The sequence below is a fragment of the Epinephelus moara genome, chromosome 19 (genome assembly GCF_006386435.1).
Source record: "Epinephelus moara isolate mb chromosome 19, YSFRI_EMoa_1.0, whole genome shotgun sequence".
Lineage (NCBI taxonomy): Eukaryota > Metazoa > Chordata > Actinopteri > Perciformes > Serranidae > Epinephelus > Epinephelus moara.
In genome coordinates, this window is record NC_065524.1 from 20,431,298 (window position 1) to 20,453,568 (window position 22,271).

The following is a 22,271-nucleotide window of genomic DNA, read 5'->3' on the forward strand; positions in this document are numbered from 1 at the left end:
GTTTGTTTGGCAGTAATGACCCTCTGCCTCTGGGCTCCTACTGAGTATGTTTATCTCCCACAGCAGCACCGGGCAAAAATGGACGATGCATCACTGCCACACACACACAAACACACACACACACACACACACACACACACACCTTGTGCATTTTCTCCTTTTCCTCTCCTTTGCTCTAATTGCCTCCCTCCTGTATTCTCCCCTCCACCAACACATGCACACACAGTCCATATTACTTACTCCAGTCTCACATTATGTAAAGGCTCTTTCTTCCTATTTCACTCCTCTCTCATTTTCCCTCCCACTTGTGTTGCAATATGCCTATTAATGATGCAGCTAGAGCACCACTGCCAACTTCCTGCCTCTGACAGAGAGAGAGGAGTGTAGTTGTTGTGTACATGCCCTGCTTTGTACCACTCCCTCTAATCTCTCCACCCCTCTGTCCGTGTTGTTTTCCTCAGAGTTAGCCCATGCGAGCAGCGTGTGGACTGAGTGCAGCTGTTTCGTTCAGAGCAGAGCCCAACATGTGAGAAGATGTCTGTTGGAGGTTGTGCTTGTCCCGGTGAGTGCCTACTCTCTTTCTCTCTCTTCTCCCTCTTTCCTCCTCCGTCTCTGTGCTCAGTGGTGCTGTCAGAAAGATGACTTATGTAAAAGTGCTGCAAAGCTGCCTAGGGCCAGCGTCAAGCTGTGTGAGTGTGAGTTTGTGTGTGTGCATGCACCCGTGTGTGTTGGTGAAGCCGTGCTACACTCTGAACACATGTCCTAAAACAAGGTTATAGACTGAGGCTACCACACTTTGGGATTGAGTTGTTCAGCAGACCCTCTCAGTCACGCTAGCTTGCTGTGCAGCAGATCAATGACTCTTTGAGTTTTGCCACGTACAGAGACACTGAGATATCAATAAGTACTTCACTTGCTGGCTCTTTTCACTCCTTTTCTCAGCTTTATCCAGCCACTATAGGTCTGCTCCTCCATTATTTGTGCTCTTATATGTCTAGAAGTGTTGGTGGAAATCGGTGCTTACTGTCACAGGAAGTGTTTTTCATCTCATGGGGAAGAATTGAACGAGGCAGAAGTGCTTTACTCACTGCAAAATGGGTTAAAGCTGGTCTCTCTTGATGAGTGTAAACCATTAATGAGGGTACTTAAGAAGATTTAACTAAGAGTTGAAATTGCTTGGAGTTAAGCTGCTGTTTGGATATTAGGCAGCTCTTTGTCACTGTGACTTTGCATTTTGCATCCCTGCATATTTTTAATGCAGTCATTACGCTCGGCTTTCCCTGAAATCACCATTCTTGAGCTTTAAATAAAGGTAGCATAAAATATGTTTTCCATTGTTGTGGTGCTTCACTGGTACTCAGGATCCTCGCTCTGCTCTTGTGCTACTGTGTCGGAGCAAGAGGAAGGAAATCTAGCACTGTCTGCACATGTCAGTCTTTGGCAATACTTGGGCAGTTTTTATCAAGTAGATCTTATAATCTGTTCTCTCCCATAGTGTGTTTGATCCTGTTTGACTTTGGAGCAATTTCTCTTTAACGGTACCCCAGTGAGAGCGGGCAGGCTACGGAGACGGTTGCCTTGTGCACAGTGAAAGCCTCACAGTGCCAGGGGACGAGCTCTGTGCAGCACAAGGGAGCAAATAACAGATAGAAATTGAATCGTAGCATCTGCTCAGGGGGATCTCAGAGAGGGCAGATTGAATTAGGGTGTCAGTATCATTTTAATGGGGCTGCTCTGATTCATTGGTAGTCGCCTATCAGATGGAATAATATTAGAGAGGCCTCTGCTTGATGTTCTCCTCTCAGATCTTTTCTCTTTTTCACTATCTGGCTTCCTCGCTCGCTCCTGTAGTTTTCCAGTATATGTGCCTCCTTTGCTCCCTCTGTTGACAGACCTAACTCCGCAGCAGAAACTTTTAATGACATCCACATGTTTCTGAAGGATGTACAGAGAAAGAGGTCCAACCAGCAAGATCCGCCATGTGCACCCACATTCAAACGCTACAGGTTTACACATGCAGGCATGCTCATGCCACATGGTGCACGCACACTTACACCTTCACCTGGAGCCTGCTAGGACAAGTTCAGGCTGGCGGATCTGTCAGATAACCACGAGGCAACATTGATCAACACTCGTTTGCAGTCCCCCCCCCCCTCGCCGTGCATGCGCTGTAAATCATTATATTTGAAGGCTGGTTTGTTTACATTCTTGTACGATGGTGGATGGAAGATCCTCCCCATCCTTTGTGTGTGAATCTGCATTGGAAACACAAATCCTCTCTTATTCTATCGCTCTCTTTTTTCATCTGTTCCCATTTGTCTTTGTTTTGTTATTGGGTCAGAGCATTATGGAATAGAGGAATTTGAAGTGAGCGCATTTGCATGTGGCAGAATGCGAGTCATAATAAAGAACAGACTTCTCCTGTCTGCCTAGTTCATTGACAACCCTGTGACATCCTGCTGTTGTTGTGACTTTGCTGTGAATCAGCCTTTTTAAGGCTTTGTTCCCAGCATGAAGGAGATCCGTCCTAACACAGTTGAGCCAATCACATCCTTTGTTCAGACTAAATGGTAAAAATAGATTGCCTGTGAGCTGAAGATACCCCCCCCCCTCCATTCTCACATGCACTCAAGCATGCGCTCCCCTCTGCTCACCACTCTCTCCATCTCTCACCCATCTCACTCTAACCCCTCCCTCCCCATTTCTGCCTTCCTCATCTCACTCTCTCCCCCTCTTCCTCTTTCACCCTCTCCCTCTCTGTCACTCCCTCATCCCTCCTTCACTGCCTTTTGCAGTAACAGTGGTGTTACCTCATGCAGAAAGTCACATGGCTCCTGATTGGAGAAAAGTGACTTAAAGCAGAGCCAAGATGGCAGCCAAACAGCCAGGGCTTTTTTGATTACCGTTACACAACAACACGACTGCCTCAGCTTTATCTCACTGCGCTGAAAGCCCTGTGCCTCTCTCTCTCTCTTTCTCCCCCCCTTCCTCAATTCTTCACTTCTTCTCTTCTCCTCGTCCCCTCCTCTCTCTCTGCCATAGTGAGTCTCTCAGATCTTGTTTGCTAGATCAAAATGGCTGTGTGTGCAGAGGCAGAGAGAAAGAAGGAATGCGTGGGAGACAGAGATGCTGGGGAGTCAGAGAGATGAGGAGGGGGATGCAGAGTGGAGACGTACTGTAGTGATGTCACATCTGCTGCAGGCCGACAGGATGGCAGAGGAAAGCTGGCATGTGCCACACAGCCGGGAGGAGGGGGAGAAGACTAAATGTGTGGGAAGGAAAAACTGATTTTCTATCAAAGCGCACCTTTTATTTGTGGGAGATGTGCAAGCCGCAGAGTCTTTAAAACATGAAAGCCGTTTTGGTGCTGAGGTAGAGGGTGACGGCAACAGTGCTGGGATTGAAACAGAGCTGTGCTGAAAACCAAAGGTGTGAGGACAGCCGCAGTTATTTGAAAGTGTTGTGCTGTGTCTCTGTGCCACTTGTGTATGTGTGGGTAAATTTAGTGTATAAACCATCTGCCAGATTCACATTTTTTCACAGGACTTTATGAATGTATCTTGAATTAACCAGCGTCTTTGAGCCGGTTGTCAAAGATGAAGACTAGATTTGATAAAGTGCGTGCAAATCAAGGCCATTTGAGGCCGTTAGAGATTTCTGCCATAAACAGAATGTACATGCTTTGGACTGTAAAGTCAGATAAATGTTTCCCTTAACTGAAAACCAGAGCATCAAGTCTTGAACTGATGATGTCAGCAAGTGGAGGTGGAGTTGGCGGAGTTGGTCCATTTACTTGGAATTAGCGACTGACTCACTGGGCTTATAGAAGTTGTGTGTGTGTGAAACGTGACATTAAGAATAAGCGTTCAAGGCTTTGTGTTGTGAATTAGTTAAAGTGTCCATATTCCAGTAAATTCAAGTGCTGTGTCATAGTTGTTTCATTATTCACTATCTGTGGAGTGGCTCCAAGATTAGTCTGTAAATAGCATCATTGCTGCAGTCTCTCTCTCTCTCTCTCTCTCTCTCTCTCTCTCTCTCTCTGTTGTTCACTTTAAGAACAGACATCAAAACTGAGCTGTGCCATATTATAAGAATACAAGTGTTAAGTCTATTTTATGGTGGATTTTCATTGTTTATAGCACATTATAGAAGTGAGTCTGTGTGAGACATTTTTTCAGGGGACGCTATTTCAATCCCTGGATGGTGGCACAACAACAGAAGCCGTAAAAATAACTACACCTACAGTTTAAACTGCACCAGATCCCGTCTGTCAACAGCAGGCTAATTCTGCCCATTTTCAGATCACTGATCTCCGTCATTGTAGGCATCCACAGCACCAGCCTTCATGCAGACATCCATACTAGCTCTCTTTTGTTATCCTTCAATTTATCTTGAACACATGCTGTTTGACTTCCTCCTGTCAAGCCACAGTTGCATCCTCTGGGCGCAGTCTGTGTCTGCTGGCTTGTTGCTATCACTACCAGTCAGGTGTCACAACAGTTTCTTTGACAGGTTTGTGCTTCCACTGTGGCGTCTAGAAAGGCAGCGACAGGATTCAGAACATGCTGTTCACCAGCGCACTACTGCTTCACTCTGTCTGTTTGCATACAAACACAATATATTGGAGTTTTTGAAACTGGAATATGCTAAATGTGCAAGGCATGTTACATGTGTTCAGTGTAAAGCCTGTGTGGAGTCAGTTTATACGTGTTTACAGCTCATATCGAGGTCAGTTTCTTCATGTGTAAAAGTTGTCTTTTACTTTACCACATATTTAAAAATGTATGTCATATTTTTCTGTGCCAGAGACCACATTATTTTCCCCCATGACAATACATGGAAGGCATTTGGGTGTTAATGCTACGCAGCCCACCTCTGCATAAAATAGTACATGTAAAGCGGTCTTAGGAGCCCGGGTGCTATAAATACAAGAGATCATATGTAGTACAAGACCAGTTTTCCGGTGACTAAAATAGGACTTAGTTCTCATGTATATGGCTGCCACATTCTGATTCTGCCTTTAATGTTATCACAGCCTGCCAGTCCTGCTTGCCAGGTAGTCAGTGTGTATGTGTGTACTAAATGTGACTCTGACTGAATACAGATGAAAGAGCGTCCAATTCTCAGGACTGAAACACCCCCACAGTCATCTCATATAGCCAGACCTATCTTGCGCTGTGCTCCCACAGTAACCTCGGTATTATCCCATGTTTTGTGCCGTATGATCCACACTTCTATCTGGCCCTTCTTCATTTTATTTTATTTTATTTTATGTAAAGATTATTCAGATAATGCAGACTTTCTTCAGATGCCTCAGTCTTAAAATATAAGCACTATTATGCAGTTAAACGTTATTGGTTGTTATAATGATGGAATAGGCAGACTTTATAGTTTTTATTAAAAAGAACTCTTTGCTAGTTGTGTAAAGTATAAACTCCTGGATAAACTCTATTCTATTCTGAAGCATGAGGATGTTTGCAGCCTTTGCCAGCAGAGGGAGATGCTGTTCTGTCACATCTCTTCTTGTGTCAGTCCATCAACACTGAACAGACAGCAGACTGGGGAATCATTGTTTTCAACAAGACAGCCTAGATCTAGGCCTATGTTTCAACAAAAGACTTTTTCTTTTATATCCCCTGTAGCTGTTTAATAATTTATTTTCTGTCATAGCTACAAAGCCAGCTCTCTCAGTTGGACCACAGTTACCTCGAAAGAGATTTTGAGTTCATATTTTTCCAAAATATAACTGATACTGAAGCTTCCAAGATATTTTTGTGGCACTCTCCTCCAATCTGAACACAAGCTGCAGCTCTCTGCTCGAAGCCCGACGTGGGGTTTATGCAGTAAAAGGGACTGGTGTGGGTCAGATGTATTTACTCTCTCCATGAAATGCATTGCTTCACTTCTCTCATCTGCACTCCCGGTTTATATAATTCGACAAACTGACTGGCAGCTCAAGTGAAAGCCTCAACAAATTGAGCTTTAAATGCACTTTGAGACCACAAAAGGTTTTCCGGGCTTCAAATATATTGCTTGTAAACATTAGAGTGGTTATTGATTAAAAGTGAGGCTGCAGATTATACCCTTGCATAATCTGAGGCTCAGGACTGTGGTCTAAAGGATTTGAGTCGTCAGCCAAGTCAATCATTTTTTATAAGCCTTAACAAACTTGGCTTGAATTAAACAGCCTGTTTAGGTAACTAGTCTTTGTCACAGATTTGCTGAACACAGCAAATGAGCTGAATCACACTTTTTTTTTTTCACTTGGGGTTTCTACGGTCAGGGCGGACCGTGGTTCATATTATTCCAGCAGCTTTAGCAAAAATACTTTCGGTATCATTTTATTCTTCGTGACTGATTGTTATTATTAAATTAGGTTTCAATGCCCGGCCATCCAAAGGTTGCATGAATGCACCAGGGTTGGAAAAATATTCTCAAATACTGCAGAGTTTCACAGGATATTATCCTGCCAGTTTTTGGTCTGTGGTTGAAAGCAAATGAAATATAATTTCATTTATTGTTTAGGCCTGTATTCTAAGATATAATGGGGGTCTAAGGAACTACTTTACAAATTACAATTGTTCAAACAAATGCTGAAGGAAGAAAGATGAAGCAAGTGCAAACTGAATGATGAAATAATGCATGAAACTTTATGAACTAACAAATGAGACAAGGTAATGTAAGAAGGAAGTTTTGTATGTTCATATGTACAGATTTAAACGACCTAAAGTTGTAATTAATTTCAGTCTAGCTGATGACTTAAGATTGTCTCATGTCTGAGGGGCACCACATATAATACAGACTTTCCTAAATCTAAGCCAACTTGTGGAGCCTGGAGAACAAGCCAGTCCTGTGAATGGGTGTTAAAAGTCCCAGAATTTAGTTAAGATAGATAGTAGATATTAATGCATTCTGGCAAAATCCTTAGAAGGGCGTTATGTTTATATTTATGGCAGTCCTAATCCCTCCTAACACACATGGGTGGCATCCAGCTTTATTATAGCTATACTATAACATTTTAAAGACTGTATTTATCAAAAGACATAAGTCTTAGAGCAGAATGGTAGTTTGCATCTAAAGGCATCATGTCCACCTCAGACTTCTAACAATGAAAACAAACTTAACATCTTAAAGGAAAATGTAAGCTCCCATTTGACCATTTGTATATCAGTTACTCACTCCTTGGGGTGCCCAGTAGCTCAGTAGGTAGAGTGGGCGCCTCATGCACAAACACAGTGTCCTTGCCACACCAGCCACGGGCTCTATTCCAGCCTGTGGCCCTTTGCTGCATGTCGTCCCCTCTCTTTCCCCCTTTAATGCTTCAAACTGTCCTGTCGATGAAGGCAAAAATCCCCTAAAAATAATCTTTCAAAAGAATTACTCACCCCTTGTTACAATGAATCTTGCATCTCCAGCAAATGAAGAATCCAAAAATGGCTGACATTGTTGAAGACTTGAAGCCACTGGGGACCACATTTACCAAACGGCAAAACATATGACTGTATGAGACTTGGATTGTACTGCACAAGTTGCGTGAGATTTTGTGAACAGATGTTTGGATATGGCTTAGCTGTTGTTAAACACGGTCCCCAATGACTTCAGTTCATCAACTGTGTTTGCCGTTTTTGGATTCTTCGTTTTCTTCATTAATTTAGCAAGGGGTGAGTAATTGATATACAAATGGTCAACTGTGGGCTGAAGTTTTCCTTTAAGATGTTGAGTTTGTTTTCATTGTTAGAAGTCTGAGGTGGACATGATGCCCTTAGATGCAAATTCCCACTCTGCTCTACGTTTTTGGATTCTTCGTTCACCATGGGCATTGGAGAAAACTATGAAATCCTTGTGAATTCAGTGTATTATGGGGTGAGTATTGCTATACAAAAACAACAAGAGGCATAAGTGTTCCTTTAAACTCAACTGATCCACCAGTCAGTCTTTACAAACTCATGCTGTGCAGCCAAATATTGTTGAAACCCACCAAACTTCTAAATCCTAGTGGAGACCCCAAAGTTTCCATAAATACCTAATATGTCAGAATGAATTTTGTAAACAGTGTAAACATCATACAGCTTTAATAAAGCGGTGGAACAATCTGGTATAAAATATACTGTGTGGACTGACATGCTGTGCAATAAGATTAATTTGTAAATCTGTAATAACCGTGTGCTAATGGAAATATAGGCTGACAACTGCTCTCTTAATGGGGACCCACCTTGGTCCTCTCTGGGGGCCACTGACGCACGTATGGCTCCTGGACAAGACAAATTGGGGTCCCTGGCTGTCAGGGAGGCCGGCCTGCCTGTGTTTGTCCCGGTCTGTGTGATGTGATGGGCGGGGGAGCCCGGAGGAGGCGGCGCCTTTGTTTTTTTTCGTGTCTCGGCTGGCAGGAACAAAGGGTCCTGTAGTAGTAGTGGGGATGTAGCACCGTCCCCTAAACAAATGACATTTAAAACACATAGTTGGGGACTGGAAATTGACAGGAACCAGGGCAGCTCGCCGGAGTTTTTTACTTTCCGTCGCTTGCCGTCTTGTTTGGCACCGAAGGACTAACGTTACATTATCAACGGTCGGCGCTGGAGCTCTCCCCATCCAGCCGCTCCGGCTAGCAGCGAGGCTAGCTGGCTAGAAACACCGAGCGGAGGTGTTGAGCAACACCGCCTTTCGGTGGACCTTTCTCTGCAGGTAACTCAAACATACAACCACACCACCTTGGCAGCACCTCTTGTTTACAACATGCCGCTGGAATTGTTTGTAAATAAGCACGGGAAATTAGCAGGAGGTGACGGTGATAACGGTAGTTTAGCAACTAGCTAACGTTAGCTTAATAGCTTAGCAATGGCATCCGTCCTCTGCAAACGGTTAATGAATGCGGCCCTGCGGTTCAGTTTACGCCTGGTCCCGTGTGTTCCACAGAATACTGTCTTCTTTTGTGAATGTCGAGTGTGCACGTACTCAGCCCGAGCAATAAGTTAACATCAGTAAGCAGTGCAAGTATGTTGGCAGTCTTCGCACATTGCTTTGGATGTTTTATTGGCTGAGGGCCAGCCTCTGGATGCAGCTCTATTGTTTGCAATGAACAGTTTGGGCGGACTGAACTGCACCAAAGTCTCACTATTTAAAGTTCACCTTTGTCTGAGTGGTTATGCATCATGATCTGTCAACTTAATCAGGCTGTTCTGCTGGAGGATGCCAACAGGCTGGGGCCATTCAGCTGTATTTGTTGTGTAACTCAGGATGCTCCTCAGATGTCATTCAACAAGATGATATGTCTGGCCCTTCAGATTGCCATTAAGCCTCTGATAGACTGGGTCTCCTAACCTGAAGATTAAGTTTGATCCTGGTGACTGAACCCCATTTTTAGGATGTTTATATAAAGTGAGAATAAACTGCATATCAGCATTTCTGCAGAATGCAAGTGTCTGAATGTGGAGGCATTATATATCAGAGAAAAATAAGGCTCCTGCTCTTATTTCTTGTAGTTGCTCAATGTGCACCAGCATCACAGCAAACAAAGACTTATCATATGTGGTTGAATGCTGTCTGAGGCAGGCTGGTGCTCTTGGGGGTGGGTGGGTCTATAGGTCAGAGGTAATGCATAGAGAACTATTGTCCTGAGCAGGTTCACCCACGTCGTAATAGGGAGGAGAGGATGACCTGCCGTGACTCTTTCGGGTATGCTGAAGCAAGGGAGCAAAGGGTTGGAGTAAATGAGGGAGGAGTTGTAGTTGTTCGAGGAGCAGATACTGGGCTGTGAAGGAGGACGGACAGATCAGAGTTCACACAGGCATACTTAACCCCAACTCCAGCCTTTCTCCCTGTGCTTGTATTTGTCTTGACTTTCACCGCCTGCAGGGTACCCCATAGGTAGTTAGGTTTGATCTTGCATCTTATCCGCCCATGTAAAGTGTTTCTTCCACTGTCTGTTTCAATTTGATACAGTCACCATTTTATATGCCTAGGTGACAGCGACTGAGTGTTGTGCATCAATTGTGATTTAGTCAGAGCAACAAATGAACATTATGCTGCCTTCAGATGCCTGCTGGGAATCCCGGATTTGCAAGCAGTGCACGCATAAACAACATTATCAAGCAGACAAATGCAGGAAGAGTTAGGATTTTCTATTGTCAACATATCTGTTTACCCAGTTATGAATTTATCGTCAACACATATATCATCATTTTTCAGTATCTGTGCTGAAAAGTAGTGAAGCTGTAGGGTGGTGGTCGTGATGAGCCAGTCTGGGTCAGATATCCAGGGGTTGTTTTTCTCCAACATCCCGTCAGCCAGTGGTATAATATATCTTTGGTCAGACCTAATTACATGCAGCCGCTCTCTGTGTGAGGTCTCCTCGAGTAGAGATACAGAATAGATGTTTTCCCAGAGCCCTGAATTGTTTAAGCATGAATGCCTTATCTGGACAGACAAGGGTTAACAACAGCCGGGGTAGCGAGTGGGGGGATGGGTAGAAGAGGCAACTAGAGGGGGAGACACACACACACACACACACACACACACATTATTATTAGAGGTGCATGGTTAGGATCACATGGGGCTGTATGCAGAGAAGAGGGTTCTCTTCTACGGATGGTACAAGAACACAAAGAACATGCCAGACCATCTTCTCTGCTTGTTTCCCCCCATCTCCCTGATTGTTTTCTCAGATTTCTGCAGGCTAATAAATACTGCTTTTTTTTCTCCTCTCCTCGTGATGATTTGTTTTCTTGTCCATTTACCAGATTGAAGATGCATTAGATAATGAAAGCAGCAGGAAATTGTTTTGGCAGCGTGCTTTTTATTTGAGTAAATCTCAACAAAATCATCCAGCATTAGATTACTTAGATGATGCTGTGATTTGAATGAGCTAAATCTAAAGTAATCTAAATCTCCTCTAAATCTCTGCTCTTTTTTTTCCTCCCTCCTCCTCCTCCTCCTCCTCCTCTGCTGTGTGCTTGCGTTCAGGCTGTTCGTCAAAGTCATTCAAGCTGTACTCTCCTAAGGAGCCCCCCAACGGCGGCAGCTTTCCCCCCTTCCACCCAGGCGCTATGCTGGACAGAGATGTGGGGTAGGTTTGGGTTATATTGTCAGCACACGCAAATTTCTGTCAAAAGGAAAATATGTCTAAAAGTAGGGCATCTGTTGCATTTTTTTTTTTATTCCTTGCAAGCTGTAAGTTGTGATATTATAATTTTTTGTCTTGACACAGAAATGTTTATTAAAGACTACAGCATGTTTTTATAGATACTGATCGTTTTATATCTGCATTGATGTCTAAAGGCTTATATTTTTGTGCATACTTAAAATTGCTCTGTTTGATCACCCTGTCTTTGAAGATGATATTGGAATAAAATCAAATGAGTCGACTAAGCAGAAGCAGAATGGTTTTAGATGTGGTCTAATAAGGCGAAAACAGAGAAGAAGCAACATTCAAGTTGATTAAAAGTGACAGCTGAAGTCAGATGTCACACTAACATGCAGTGTTGCTCTCATTGCTTTTTACAGTACTTATTCAATGTATACTTGTGTATTGCAAGTGCTGAATATCTTACACTTTTTTTGTCTATACCTCCCTGTTGCATTGTAATGTGGATTTTTATCCTAAAATAAGATATTTTGACCGAATATTGCTTTTGATATTGCAACAATAGTGTAGGATTACCTTCATAAATATTGAAACAATGAGATTTTTGATCAAAAATCATCAGTAATGTGGGTGTAATGACTAAGTGGGTAAAGGCAAATAATATAATAGCTGGAACAGTTTGGTTAGTGCAGAAAATTACATCACTTTACTGTAATGCAGCCGTTAAAACCAGGAAATATGATATTATGATACCCAAAATCCAAAATGATATCTAGTCTCATAGCATGATATCAATATAATGTCCATATATTGCCCAGCCCTAGCTAAGTGTTGCTATGTTTCCAAGAAAATGGTTGCTGATGTTTGTATTTTTCATCCCTCCCAGGCCTACACCCATGTACCCCCCATCATACATGGAGCCTGGAATGGGGTGAGTATGGTTACGCTTGTGGTTTGTCCAAACTCTGAAGTCATTTAAAAAGGCTTTATGCTCTTCACTCCTTATTCATTTCAAAACACATGGGTGTTAAATTTGCCTGTTATTAAGTTAAGTTTGAGACTCCTCATTGCTTATGTCATTTGTTTATGCTATGGGTGTGGAGAAGCCACTAAAGCAGCTCAAACTTCAGTGTTGAATCCCCCTGTTTTCTCTTCCAGGAGACCCACACCGTACGGGAACCAGACAGATTACCGGATATATGAGCTGAACAAAAGGCTACAGAATTGGACAGAGGTGAGAATCACTTCATCATTCACATAGAGAGTAATAAGAACTCAACCCTAAACTGTTGCTGCACAAAAACACAACACCAGTGTTTAATTTTCAACTTGGTTGTGATTACAATCTGTTGTGCTACATTCTGCAGCTCCTGTGAACTAACCACTATCGCCATGTTTTCACATTTTCCCTCCCAGCTGCTGTTTTTGTGTAGCTAACCATGCTAGGGATTTTGTGGGAAATTAAGCCTGGGAATGCACTGACTTAATTTACATTCAGGCTCTAATAGGATTATCTGATCAACCTGGCTAAAACGTAATTGGAGTGCCAACTGTTTATATGCCAGAGCGTGCAACTGAGTAGCTGTTACGAACCTCACTTTTTATGAGACAAATACATGCACGTAGACTTCTGTGCACTGAACCAGTTCCACCTACAATTAAGTTTTATGTCCAGCCTGATGTCTAAATCACAGCACGTCTTATTTAGGAAGTTCAACTTCAGTTTTGCTAATACTTTTTCACCGCACTCACAAAGTATTCACTCCTCTGCTCATCTATAGGAGCACATCTGTTCTCACATAATTTACAAACTTCCAGTGGTTTACATTGACCAGTTGGTACAGAAGAAGAGTTGAGGGGTTGTTAAGTGGTAAATTTGAGGAAACAAGAATTTCTGCTTCTTGTTTTTGGTTTTACTATGTTTGTTAGTTCATATTATCATATATAACTTCTTCATCTGTTTATAGCAAACACTATTTTTAATGGAGAACTTAAGCACTTACTCACTTTGTCCTCTCTTCCTCTATTAGACTTTAATGCTAGGTTTTATTTTGTTGTAATTGTATGAAGAAATAATTTGCCTCATTTATCAGTTTATAAAAGTCATGCTTGCAAACTTTAAGGAATTAAAATTGAGAGTAATGGTTCCTTTCTCTGCTTCCAGGACTGTGACAATCTCTGGTGGGACGCCTTCACCACAGAGTTCTTTGAGGATGACGCCATGCTCACCATCACTTTCTGTCTGGAAGATGGACCCAAACGATACAGTAAGAATAAAGAAAAAGAAAATGCTAATGTTTATTTGTATTTTCAGCCTCTGATTTTAAATGTTAAGAGTGTTAACCGATTGAGCAGCTTTATGTATATTTAAAGTTTTATCCTATTTGTGTTTTTGTCAGATACACCCACACACTTTCCCTATGTAGGTGATTCACATTTAATTTTCTTGATCATTTGATTTATTGACAAAATGATCTTTTTTGCCCGCAGCCATTGGCAGGACGTTGATTCCACGATACTTTCGAAGTATTTTTGAGGGGGGCGCCACTGAGCTGTTCTATGTTTTGAAGCACCCAAAGGAGTCCTTCCACAGTAACTTTGTCTCTCTCGACTGTGACCAGTGCACCATGGTGACCCAGAACGGCAAACCTATGTTCACACAGGTACAGTTAAATTCACACAAAATTTCCCTTTACTTGCTGTTGGCAATGCTGTGACTTCTAACTTTTATTTCCCTCCTGTGGATAAGGTTTGTGTGGAGGGCCGCCTGTACCTAGAGTTCATGTTTGATGACATGATGAGGATCAAGACGTGGCACTTCAGCATCAGACAACACAGAGAGGTCCTACCAAGGAGCATTTTGGCTATGCATGTGAGTTCCAGATTCAAATAACAACGCACTCACACTCAAATGCACATACTGTACATGCACTTACTCATCCAATCTTTTTAATCCAATCATGCAGGATCCCCAAATGCTCGATCAGCTGGCTAAAAATATCACCAGATGTGGGCTGTCCAACTCCACGCTCAACTACCTCCGTGTAAGCAAATTTCCTTTGTGTTATTCTTTCTTTAATCGATTATTGAATTAACCTAAACTTCACATGCAACAACCTGTGAACTCTCCTTCATGTTGATTTGGTTCTTTTTTTAATCTTCCCTAAAGCTATGTGTGATATTGGAGCCCATGCAAGAGTTGATGTCAAGGCATAAGACCTACAGTTTGAGCCCCAGAGACTGCCTGAAGACCTGCCTCTTCCAAAAGTGGCAAAGAATGGTAGCACCTCCAGGTAAGGCACACACCTTTGAAACTGCTGGTGGCATTCATGTTCACGTCATGTGCAGGTTCTTTCTAAAAAAAAAAAACAATGTATACACTCAAAAGTAATAAAAAGAATCCTTCTCAGTCGTCACATATGACCCACCGGAAGTGTGTGGCGATGTGTGAGACTCTGCCCTCTGCCTGTATTTTTTATTCTCTTCTTATTTTGCTGTGGTCAGGATGTTCCTGGGCACAGCCTGCCAGTGAGGTGGAGACTTTTTAACAATGTAGAGACCAGGTGCCAGACTGTAAGCAGCACACATTTAAGAGGAAGCTAAGGAAATCGCAGACTGTGTGCCAAAAAAATGCAAATGTAGCTCATCTGGGGTTGGCTTTTTATTTTCACTTTCGCTAGCACTCAGTAGCGAGCAATTCCTGCATAGTATACCTTTAAGTTAAGTAAGTACCCACAGTCAAATCCAATTGCAAATGCTTGACAGTTCTTTATCTGCAACAGGCTTACAAACAACCGAATTATAGAGACTAAAGTACACGACTATTAAACATGTCTTCTCCCTTTCTCTGCTTGCAGCTGAGCCAGCCAGACAAGCTCCAAACAAGCGACGGAAAAGGAAGGTGTCCGGGGGAAGCACCGTGAGCTCAGGCGGAGGCAGCAATAACAACAGCAACAGCAAAAAGAAGAGTCCAGCCAACAGCTTTTCACTCTCCAGCCAGGTACCTGTAAGCATTACATCTACTTGACCTCTATCTGCACCTCCAAGTTCAGCTGAGCAAGGCATGGGAGGGTAAGACAGAGGGTGGAGGGGTTAGAAAGGAAAGCTAGGAAGTTATTTGTGGGTGTAGGGGGTGGTAGCTGGGGTTGCTGGTGTATAGGTGTAGTAGCAGGATAGAGATAGTATATGGAGGCTTCTGGAGGTGGGGTATGGATTCAGGTGTGGTGAGGGGGGGATAGGGTCTGGTTTCTGAGGATGAGTAGATTTAGTTAGTAGATCCCCTGATGTGAACCAGTGATGGGCAGTCCCTGGTCCTCTGGGGCCACAGGTTTATGGGTTAATTTAGAGGAGGTACAAGTGACCTTCTTTACTGAGTAATGCTTAAAACATTTCGGGGCCATGGGGTAGGGTTACCTTGCTCTGATTTCCAGTGTGACAGTTAGGTTTTCTCTCTAAATCCGCTGGTTTTCTCAACTTGGTTTTAGAGTTACGGCTAAGTCTATCAGAGCACATGATTCACACAGCACTGCTGTCTTTGCTTACTTGGTTGCTTGACTGAGCGAACGAGACCCGAGGTGGAATGAAAACCCCCCTGATGCAGCACTCAAGGATCAGGGATGCCCACTGCTGGCCAGTAGGAAGGGCCCCTCGACCCTGGTTCTTGGAACAGGGGCAGGGAGTCAGGGCCACATGGACCACTGACCTGTCAGGGTAAATGCCCTGACAACACGTTGTCCTGTTGTGATTGGCTTAAGATTTAGAGGACACTAATACCTCACTCGGGGTCCCTTGGTCCCAAAACTTATCTTCAAGTATCAGTTATAATGCAATTCATTAGTAAAAGTTAATTTGTAACGCTGGAATTGAATCAGGTTAGATCGCACCTAGACCACAGGCAAGAAACACTACAGTTACAACTCGTCCGTGCAGCCAGTCATTCCGCGCACCCCCCTGTATTATGGGGATAATATGTACCGGCCCTTGCTGTCCCCTTTAGGACGTGATGATGGTGGGAGAACCCACTCTGATGGGAGGGGAGTTTGGTGACGAGGACGAGCGTCTGATCACACGGCTGGAGAACACGCAGTTCGATGGGGCGAATGGCCTGGAGGATGAGGACAGTTTCAACAGCTCGCCTGCACTGGGGGCACACTCGCCCTGGAACAACAAGGCTCCCTCCAGTCAGGAGAGCAAGAATGACAACTCCCAGTCGTCCCAGTAGAGTGCTGAGGTCCCAGCCAGCCCCCTTTTCAGTGCTTAAATCCTACTGGGATCCACCTGAGCCAACGCACTAGCGAGAGGAGTCAGGGAGGGTGACCTCGAGCACTTGTGTTCAATTAATTTTTGTTTATTTTGTTCCGTCATGTTCTTTTGAAGATGAAAGGAGTTTGGTTAGGGGAAGAGACAGTAGCTGAAGGACTGATAAAGCTCTTTGCTGTCACATGAAGGACAGGGTCAGCAGAATCCCACTCGCTCCCTCACATTGTTGCACATGATCAGTGGTGCTCAGCCTTGGCCCTTGTCTGCTCGGCTCCAGTCAGTCCTCTTAGAGGTGTGGTGAGACTAGCGGGGTGGCGGTGTGTGTGTATATGTCTTTACCCCCCATCATCGCTCACCACAGCGTTTGAGCCAAAGTTGGCGTGTCCTGGTGTCCGAGTGCTCGCCATGGCGACCATGTCAGTGGGTTCTTGTTCCAACCTCGGGTCTCTCAGGCGTGCGTTTTCCTTGACGACGCACCCCGTTGTTTCTGTTGTGCTCATGTCACAGGGAGGAAATGCTTAGCTTTTATTTAACTTATTTTTTTGCAGGCTGCAGAGAACTGTGTGCACTCTTAGCATCAAAATTCAACGTTCGGTTTTTAAAAACTCAATTATTTGTTTTTGTAGGACCTGGTTGGAACAAAAACCTGTACAGTGCCGGAGCTTGAGGACCGGAGTTGAGAACCACTACGCTAAATCTTAAACACACACACACACACACACACACACACACACACACACACACACACACACACAAACAAACACAAACACTTACACACATACATCCACACCAGTGCACACACACACATACACACACCCACTTACACACACCCCCTTACACACACACACACACACACACACACACACACATTCACCTACACCTACGGCATAAAACATGGAGGTACTGGAGAGAGGTGGTACGCAGCATGTCTGGACCAGAGCACCAGACGCTACAGAAGTGTGTTTTCATTTTCTATGTTTTAGACTTGTTTTGAATTGTTTTTATTTTTGTAAACAATTTCTAAAAAATAAACAGACAAGCAAGCAAACAAAAACACCCCAGAATATTCTTTGCACTGTTTTTCCACTATTAACTCCAATCTATTTTTCTTATGAATTGACGGTGTATTTTCTTTTCTTTTTCTATTATTGCTAATGTAAGAACTGTAAAACATCTGAAACCTGCAGTATATTAATGTATACGTATTGCTGTTAGATCATTCTTATTGTGATGGTAATAACTTCCATGTAAGTCTGTGCTTAATATAAAGTCATCCATCTGTGTCAGCCATCACACTGTCATCAGGTCCATCGGCTTCAGTGCTAGACGACAGGTCGGGGGAGAACAAGGCTAGTGTTTTAATACTGTGCTACATCTTGTTTGATGTGAGTCCAAAGCAGCACACTGGAAACCATTTTTCCCCACTAAATTTCCACCCAGTGCCTGGTTTGGATCTGTTGACTCGTCATTGCAGAACTGTTTGCTTTGTCTTGAAATCTCTTATCTGGGGGTCCTCTCTTCAGAGAACACAATAACAGAAAACGTCAAATTTGCTACTCAAAAATATTTTAAAAAACAAGTTTTGACAGGATTGTAAAATAAGAAAAATGACTTTTGTATTAACTTAAGTTTCCCAGAAATGTTTTTAATCACAATTAAGAAAGCTGCAGACCAAGGAGCTACATGTAAAGATTCTTTAGATATTGATTACACTGTGCTGTTTTTTGTTTTATGACGAATCATTTTGTTGGCTTTACTCCTCATGTTTGTGTCTGTGCTTGTATATTTTTAGGTAGTAATTTCTGTAAAAGTTATTCTACGTATTCTCCCTAGAATTATGAGAAACTCAATCTAATGTAAAGAGATGAAAAGCCTCTTAAAAGTTTTTTTAAACGTGATTTTTAATGGTACAATCACTGATAAAAGAATTTTGCCCTCATTTTAGCAAACTGTATTTATTTTTCTATGTACTGACATTCTGTTTAGGTCCAACCCACCTGTACTATACTCATGATATATGGAGGAGTTTGTGGGGCTGCTGAGTCAGTTTATTGCTAATACAGGTCATTCCATTACTTTGTTCTTTGTTTCTCGACATGTGGCTCCCAGATTGTTCTGGCCAGTTTATCACAATGGTTCAGTATGTTCACATTAAAGAGGTATTTAATAGCAGTTTTCTGCCGATGCAGATACCTGGTCTATTAGACAACTTGCCAGATGCACTGAAAATCAATAAATTACCACATTTAGAGAAAACATTGACCTCTACATCATTGTTTTTCCTGTAAAGTTGCTCCATTTCATGTTGAGTCATCCTCTGATGAAGAACCTCGTGTTCCTCAGATGCTGGAAATGTGCCACCCTGAGTGAAATATGAATTTATCTTCATATGATTTGTGGTTTTTGCTTTGTGGTGTATTTGGTGGATGTTTTCCAGATACATTTCAAATCTGTAACTGCTAAGTGAAAAAGCTCAAAGTAGATATTTCATTAATGGAAATATGCTGACCATTGACATTAAATCATATCCTGGGGGTATAAGACTCACTGGGCTTGACATTAAGCTGCTGTGTCAGGGTTTCCTGTACATATGATGTAACGTGTTGCCCAACTCGTGGGCTAACAGCTGTTGAATAGCAGTTTGCTGACTCTCCCAGCAGGGGTCTCCCAGAGCACCAGGACAGACTAAGCAGCCTGTCAGAAATTCCTCCATCATTATATCTGGCATGAATGCCGTCTGTGAATCCACACCGAGCTGCAGGCTGTTGTGTTTAAATCCTTACTCATTGTCTCTGGCACCCCTAGTGTCTAGTGTATCTTCAGCAGGCCGACACAGAATTGGATCTAGGGGGAATTTTTCGACACTCTGTGTTTCCTAAGTTGACATAATTTAGGGAATGAGGGTTTGTGATATGTGAGACAGAGCTGAAATGGCAATTCACCCATAGCTGGCTCCTGTAGCACCTCACTATAGGGGTGATTTTATATCTATATTTTTTTGCCAGGTTTCTGTCATTGATAATTCATGTATGGTATCAATAAAGATGAATTTTCACTGAAAGACACGGTTGTTGTTATTGAACTCAGCTGGGATGATTCTTTAGAGAACGATACTTACTGTGATGTTAAAGGTCTTTTTTTCACCACGCAGAACTGAACCTAACAGGATAATTGCACAAAAATAGAAAACATCTGAAATTTTCTCCAGTAATCATGGGGAAGCAATTACTCAAGTATGCCTTGGTGAATCTTACCAACTACCAACAAGAACACAGTCATGGAGCTGTGCCTGGTGAAGCTGAAAATGAAACAAAGTTTAAAGTGGAAAGTCAACAACACACTGCAGTCCTTGTTACAGAGTTAATGGTCAAATGGTCAGGGTGCGAATAATGGCCATGATCTGTTTGACGGTTTTTGTTGTAGCAACTTGTTCATTCTTTCCTGGCAAGGTAGGAGTCATGTAAACGATGGCAGCCATGTTAGTTGGCAAGAAAATTGGAACGACAACAAATAACTGAAACTTTGACAAAGGCAATATGTAATAGATAGCTGATAAGACAGAGTGGAGGTGTCTGCGTTCTCTGCCAAGGTGGTGAATCAAGGAAGCAACTCAGACATACTGTTAAAAAAAACAGACGGAAGAGTGTGTTGACATTTCAGATTAGCACATTTCGGCACTAAGAAGTACATTTAAGCTGTTAGACAACCACAACATGCTGGGCTTCACTTGTGAACATTTTGATCCAACAAAAGCTACCAAGTACTGCTTGGTATTCGAACATGGATGCTAATCCTTGACCTTGGGATCAGTATGTGTGATAAAATCTCAAGTTATACCCACTAGCCTTTTGAGAACTTTCAACCACACCATGAAAATGTAGCTTATGTTAATGTACAATTTTGTACCAATTCTGCCTCAAGTTTTTGTTTAAACAAGGACGAATAAAGCTGCAACCATGTACACCCACACATTCATGCACTCACACACACAACCTCACAAACTCTTGTCCCTAGTCTAGTGATGCCTCTCTGCGACAACCCAACCTGTTGTCCCATGAATGCGAGTTGAGTCCGTGTGTATGTGTGTGTGTGTGTGTGTGTGTGTTCTGTGTTTTTTACCTTGTTCCCCTTAGAAACAATAAAGTTGAAGCTGATGTCAAAGTTGGTTCATAAATTATGACAGGGTATGTAGCAAAATGGTGTGTGCGTATGTCTCTGTGTGTTTTTCTAGGGAAGTTTAGTCATGTTATACACCACTCCCACTGGCCTCTGATCGACACACACACACACACACACACACACACACACACACACAGATACACACCCTTCACGTCCACACCAAATTTCAGCCTCTGAGGGCAAAAAACTGTTAGCGCCAAAGGGTGGGAAAGTTTTGTGAACCACCAACAAGGAACAGGTTCCATTCCTGTTCACACACTTAATTTTGATTTATTCAAAGCATGCCAACCAAAAATAAATTGTTTCAGAATCCTGAAAATTGGTCCCCAGCTGGAACTAAAAAATAAAAGGTACTGCTTAACCAACAGTTCAAACTGTGAGAACAGGACATCAGTGGGTGTGTCACATTTACAAATTGGAAAGAGAGGATGGAGAAACACTGTGTTGCCTCTTTCCGTGACAGCTTACCGGCTCCGAATCGTAGTTAGGAACACCCTCGCCTATTAACATTAATTTTAGCTTGGCTCGTTATTAGCTGGTAACTAACTTCCGGACTGCTCTGCAGAGGGAAGGATGGCGAGGCGTTTGTGTGCCTATCACCAACAATGGCTTCACCACAAAACAGTAAATATGGCCTTATCATGAGGTCTAACAGTAACCTTGAGCTTATTTAGACACTTGATTCTACTGCTATCATCACTACTTGCTGCCTGCCATCTTCACCATGACACACTGAGAGAGCTGCTTCCCTCTATACACACACACACACAATGAAGTACATGTCACACCCTCACAGGTTAACCACAAGGCCACCGCCCGTAAAGGGGACAAAGGGTGGCTGGTTTCGCTAGATAGCACCAAGGTTACAAGAGTCCTGAATGGAACTGGTTCAAGAACCAGAGATAATTTGGTGCAAAAAGAGCAACCTTTGGAGCTGCTTGTTGCAGCTAAAAACTAAGTCAGTCAGACTTGACTTCAATTTCTGTAAGGATGCTTCTGTAAATCACAAATACACCAATCAGCCAAAACATTAAAACCACTGACAGGTGAAGTGAAGTAAATAACACTGATCATCTTGTTACTATGCAATGTATTGCTGGGAAACTTGGGGTCCTAACACCTCTTGACACGCACCATCCACCCGAACACCACTGTGGACCAAGCAAACCCCCTCATGGCAACAACACTACCCACTGGCAGTAGCCTCCCCAGCAGGACAATGTGTCATGCCACACTGCAAAAACTGCTCAGGAATGGCCCAAGGAACATGACAAAGAGCTTAAGGCCTTGACCTGGCCTCCAAATTCCTCAGATCCCAATCCAATCGAGCATCCTTTGGACATGCTGGTATGTCATCTCGCAACCAACAGGACTCAGAGGATCTGCCGTAAGGACCCTGGTGCCAGACACCCCGGGGCAACCCCAGATTTCCTGTGTCCATACCTCGACATGTCATTTCTATGTCCAATCCGTAGAGGCCCCACCGTGGATGGGCAGTACGTCTAGGGGTAGTGGCACATCCCACAGATGCTCAGTCGAATTGGGAGCTGGGAAATTTGGAGGCCAGGTCAATGCCTTGCGCTCTATGACATGTTCCTTGGGCCATCCGCAGTTTTTGCAGTGTGGCATGGCGCATTATCCTGCTGGGGGCACCACTGCCATCTGGGAGTACTGTTGCCATGAGGGATTTGCTTGGTCTGCAACGGTGTTTGGGTGAGTGGAGCGTGTCAAGTAGCATCTACATATATGCCGA

The 22,271-nt window shown here is 43.2% G+C and overlaps 1 protein-coding gene across 5 annotated transcripts; it reads left to right on the forward strand.

The window, feature by feature from the left end:
- The first annotated feature begins 446 nt into the window (after positions 1–446).
- Positions 447–19,400, forward strand: ldb1a (LIM domain binding 1a). 5 transcript variants are annotated; one of them, XM_050071901.1, is made up of 11 exons: positions 447–562; positions 10,960–11,062; positions 11,967–12,011; positions 12,239–12,314; positions 13,245–13,347; positions 13,571–13,743; positions 13,830–13,952; positions 14,047–14,124; positions 14,250–14,373; positions 14,938–15,086; positions 16,077–16,953. In XM_050071901.1, the coding sequence occupies exons 1-11, from the start codon at positions 535–537 to the stop codon at positions 16,299–16,301; spliced, it is 1,227 nt and encodes a 408-aa protein (XP_049927858.1). In that variant the 5' UTR covers positions 447–534; the 3' UTR covers positions 16,302–16,953. The 5 variants fall into 5 exon arrangements, with proteins under 5 accessions (XP_049927858.1, XP_049927859.1, XP_049927861.1 ...); XM_050071902.1 differs by having other exon boundaries at positions 14,938–15,080; XM_050071904.1 differs by lacking the exon at positions 16,077–16,953 and adding an exon at positions 16,966–19,400 and having other exon boundaries at positions 449–562.
- Positions 19,401–22,271: the final 2,871 nt, after the last annotated feature.

Excerpts from the sequence above, each read along its gene's own strand:
- ldb1a (XM_050071901.1), top strand. The coding sequence starts at position 535 with ATGTCTGTTGGAGGTTGTGCTTGTCCCG. Across the intron at positions 11,063-11,966 it reads ATGCTGGACAGAGATGTGGG|GCCTACACCCATGTACCCCC; the intron begins GTAGGTTTGGGT and ends CATCCCTCCCAG. Across the intron at positions 15,087-16,076 it reads CACTCTCCAGCCAGGTACCT|GACGTGATGATGGTGGGAGA; the intron begins GTAAGCATTACA and ends TGTCCCCTTTAG.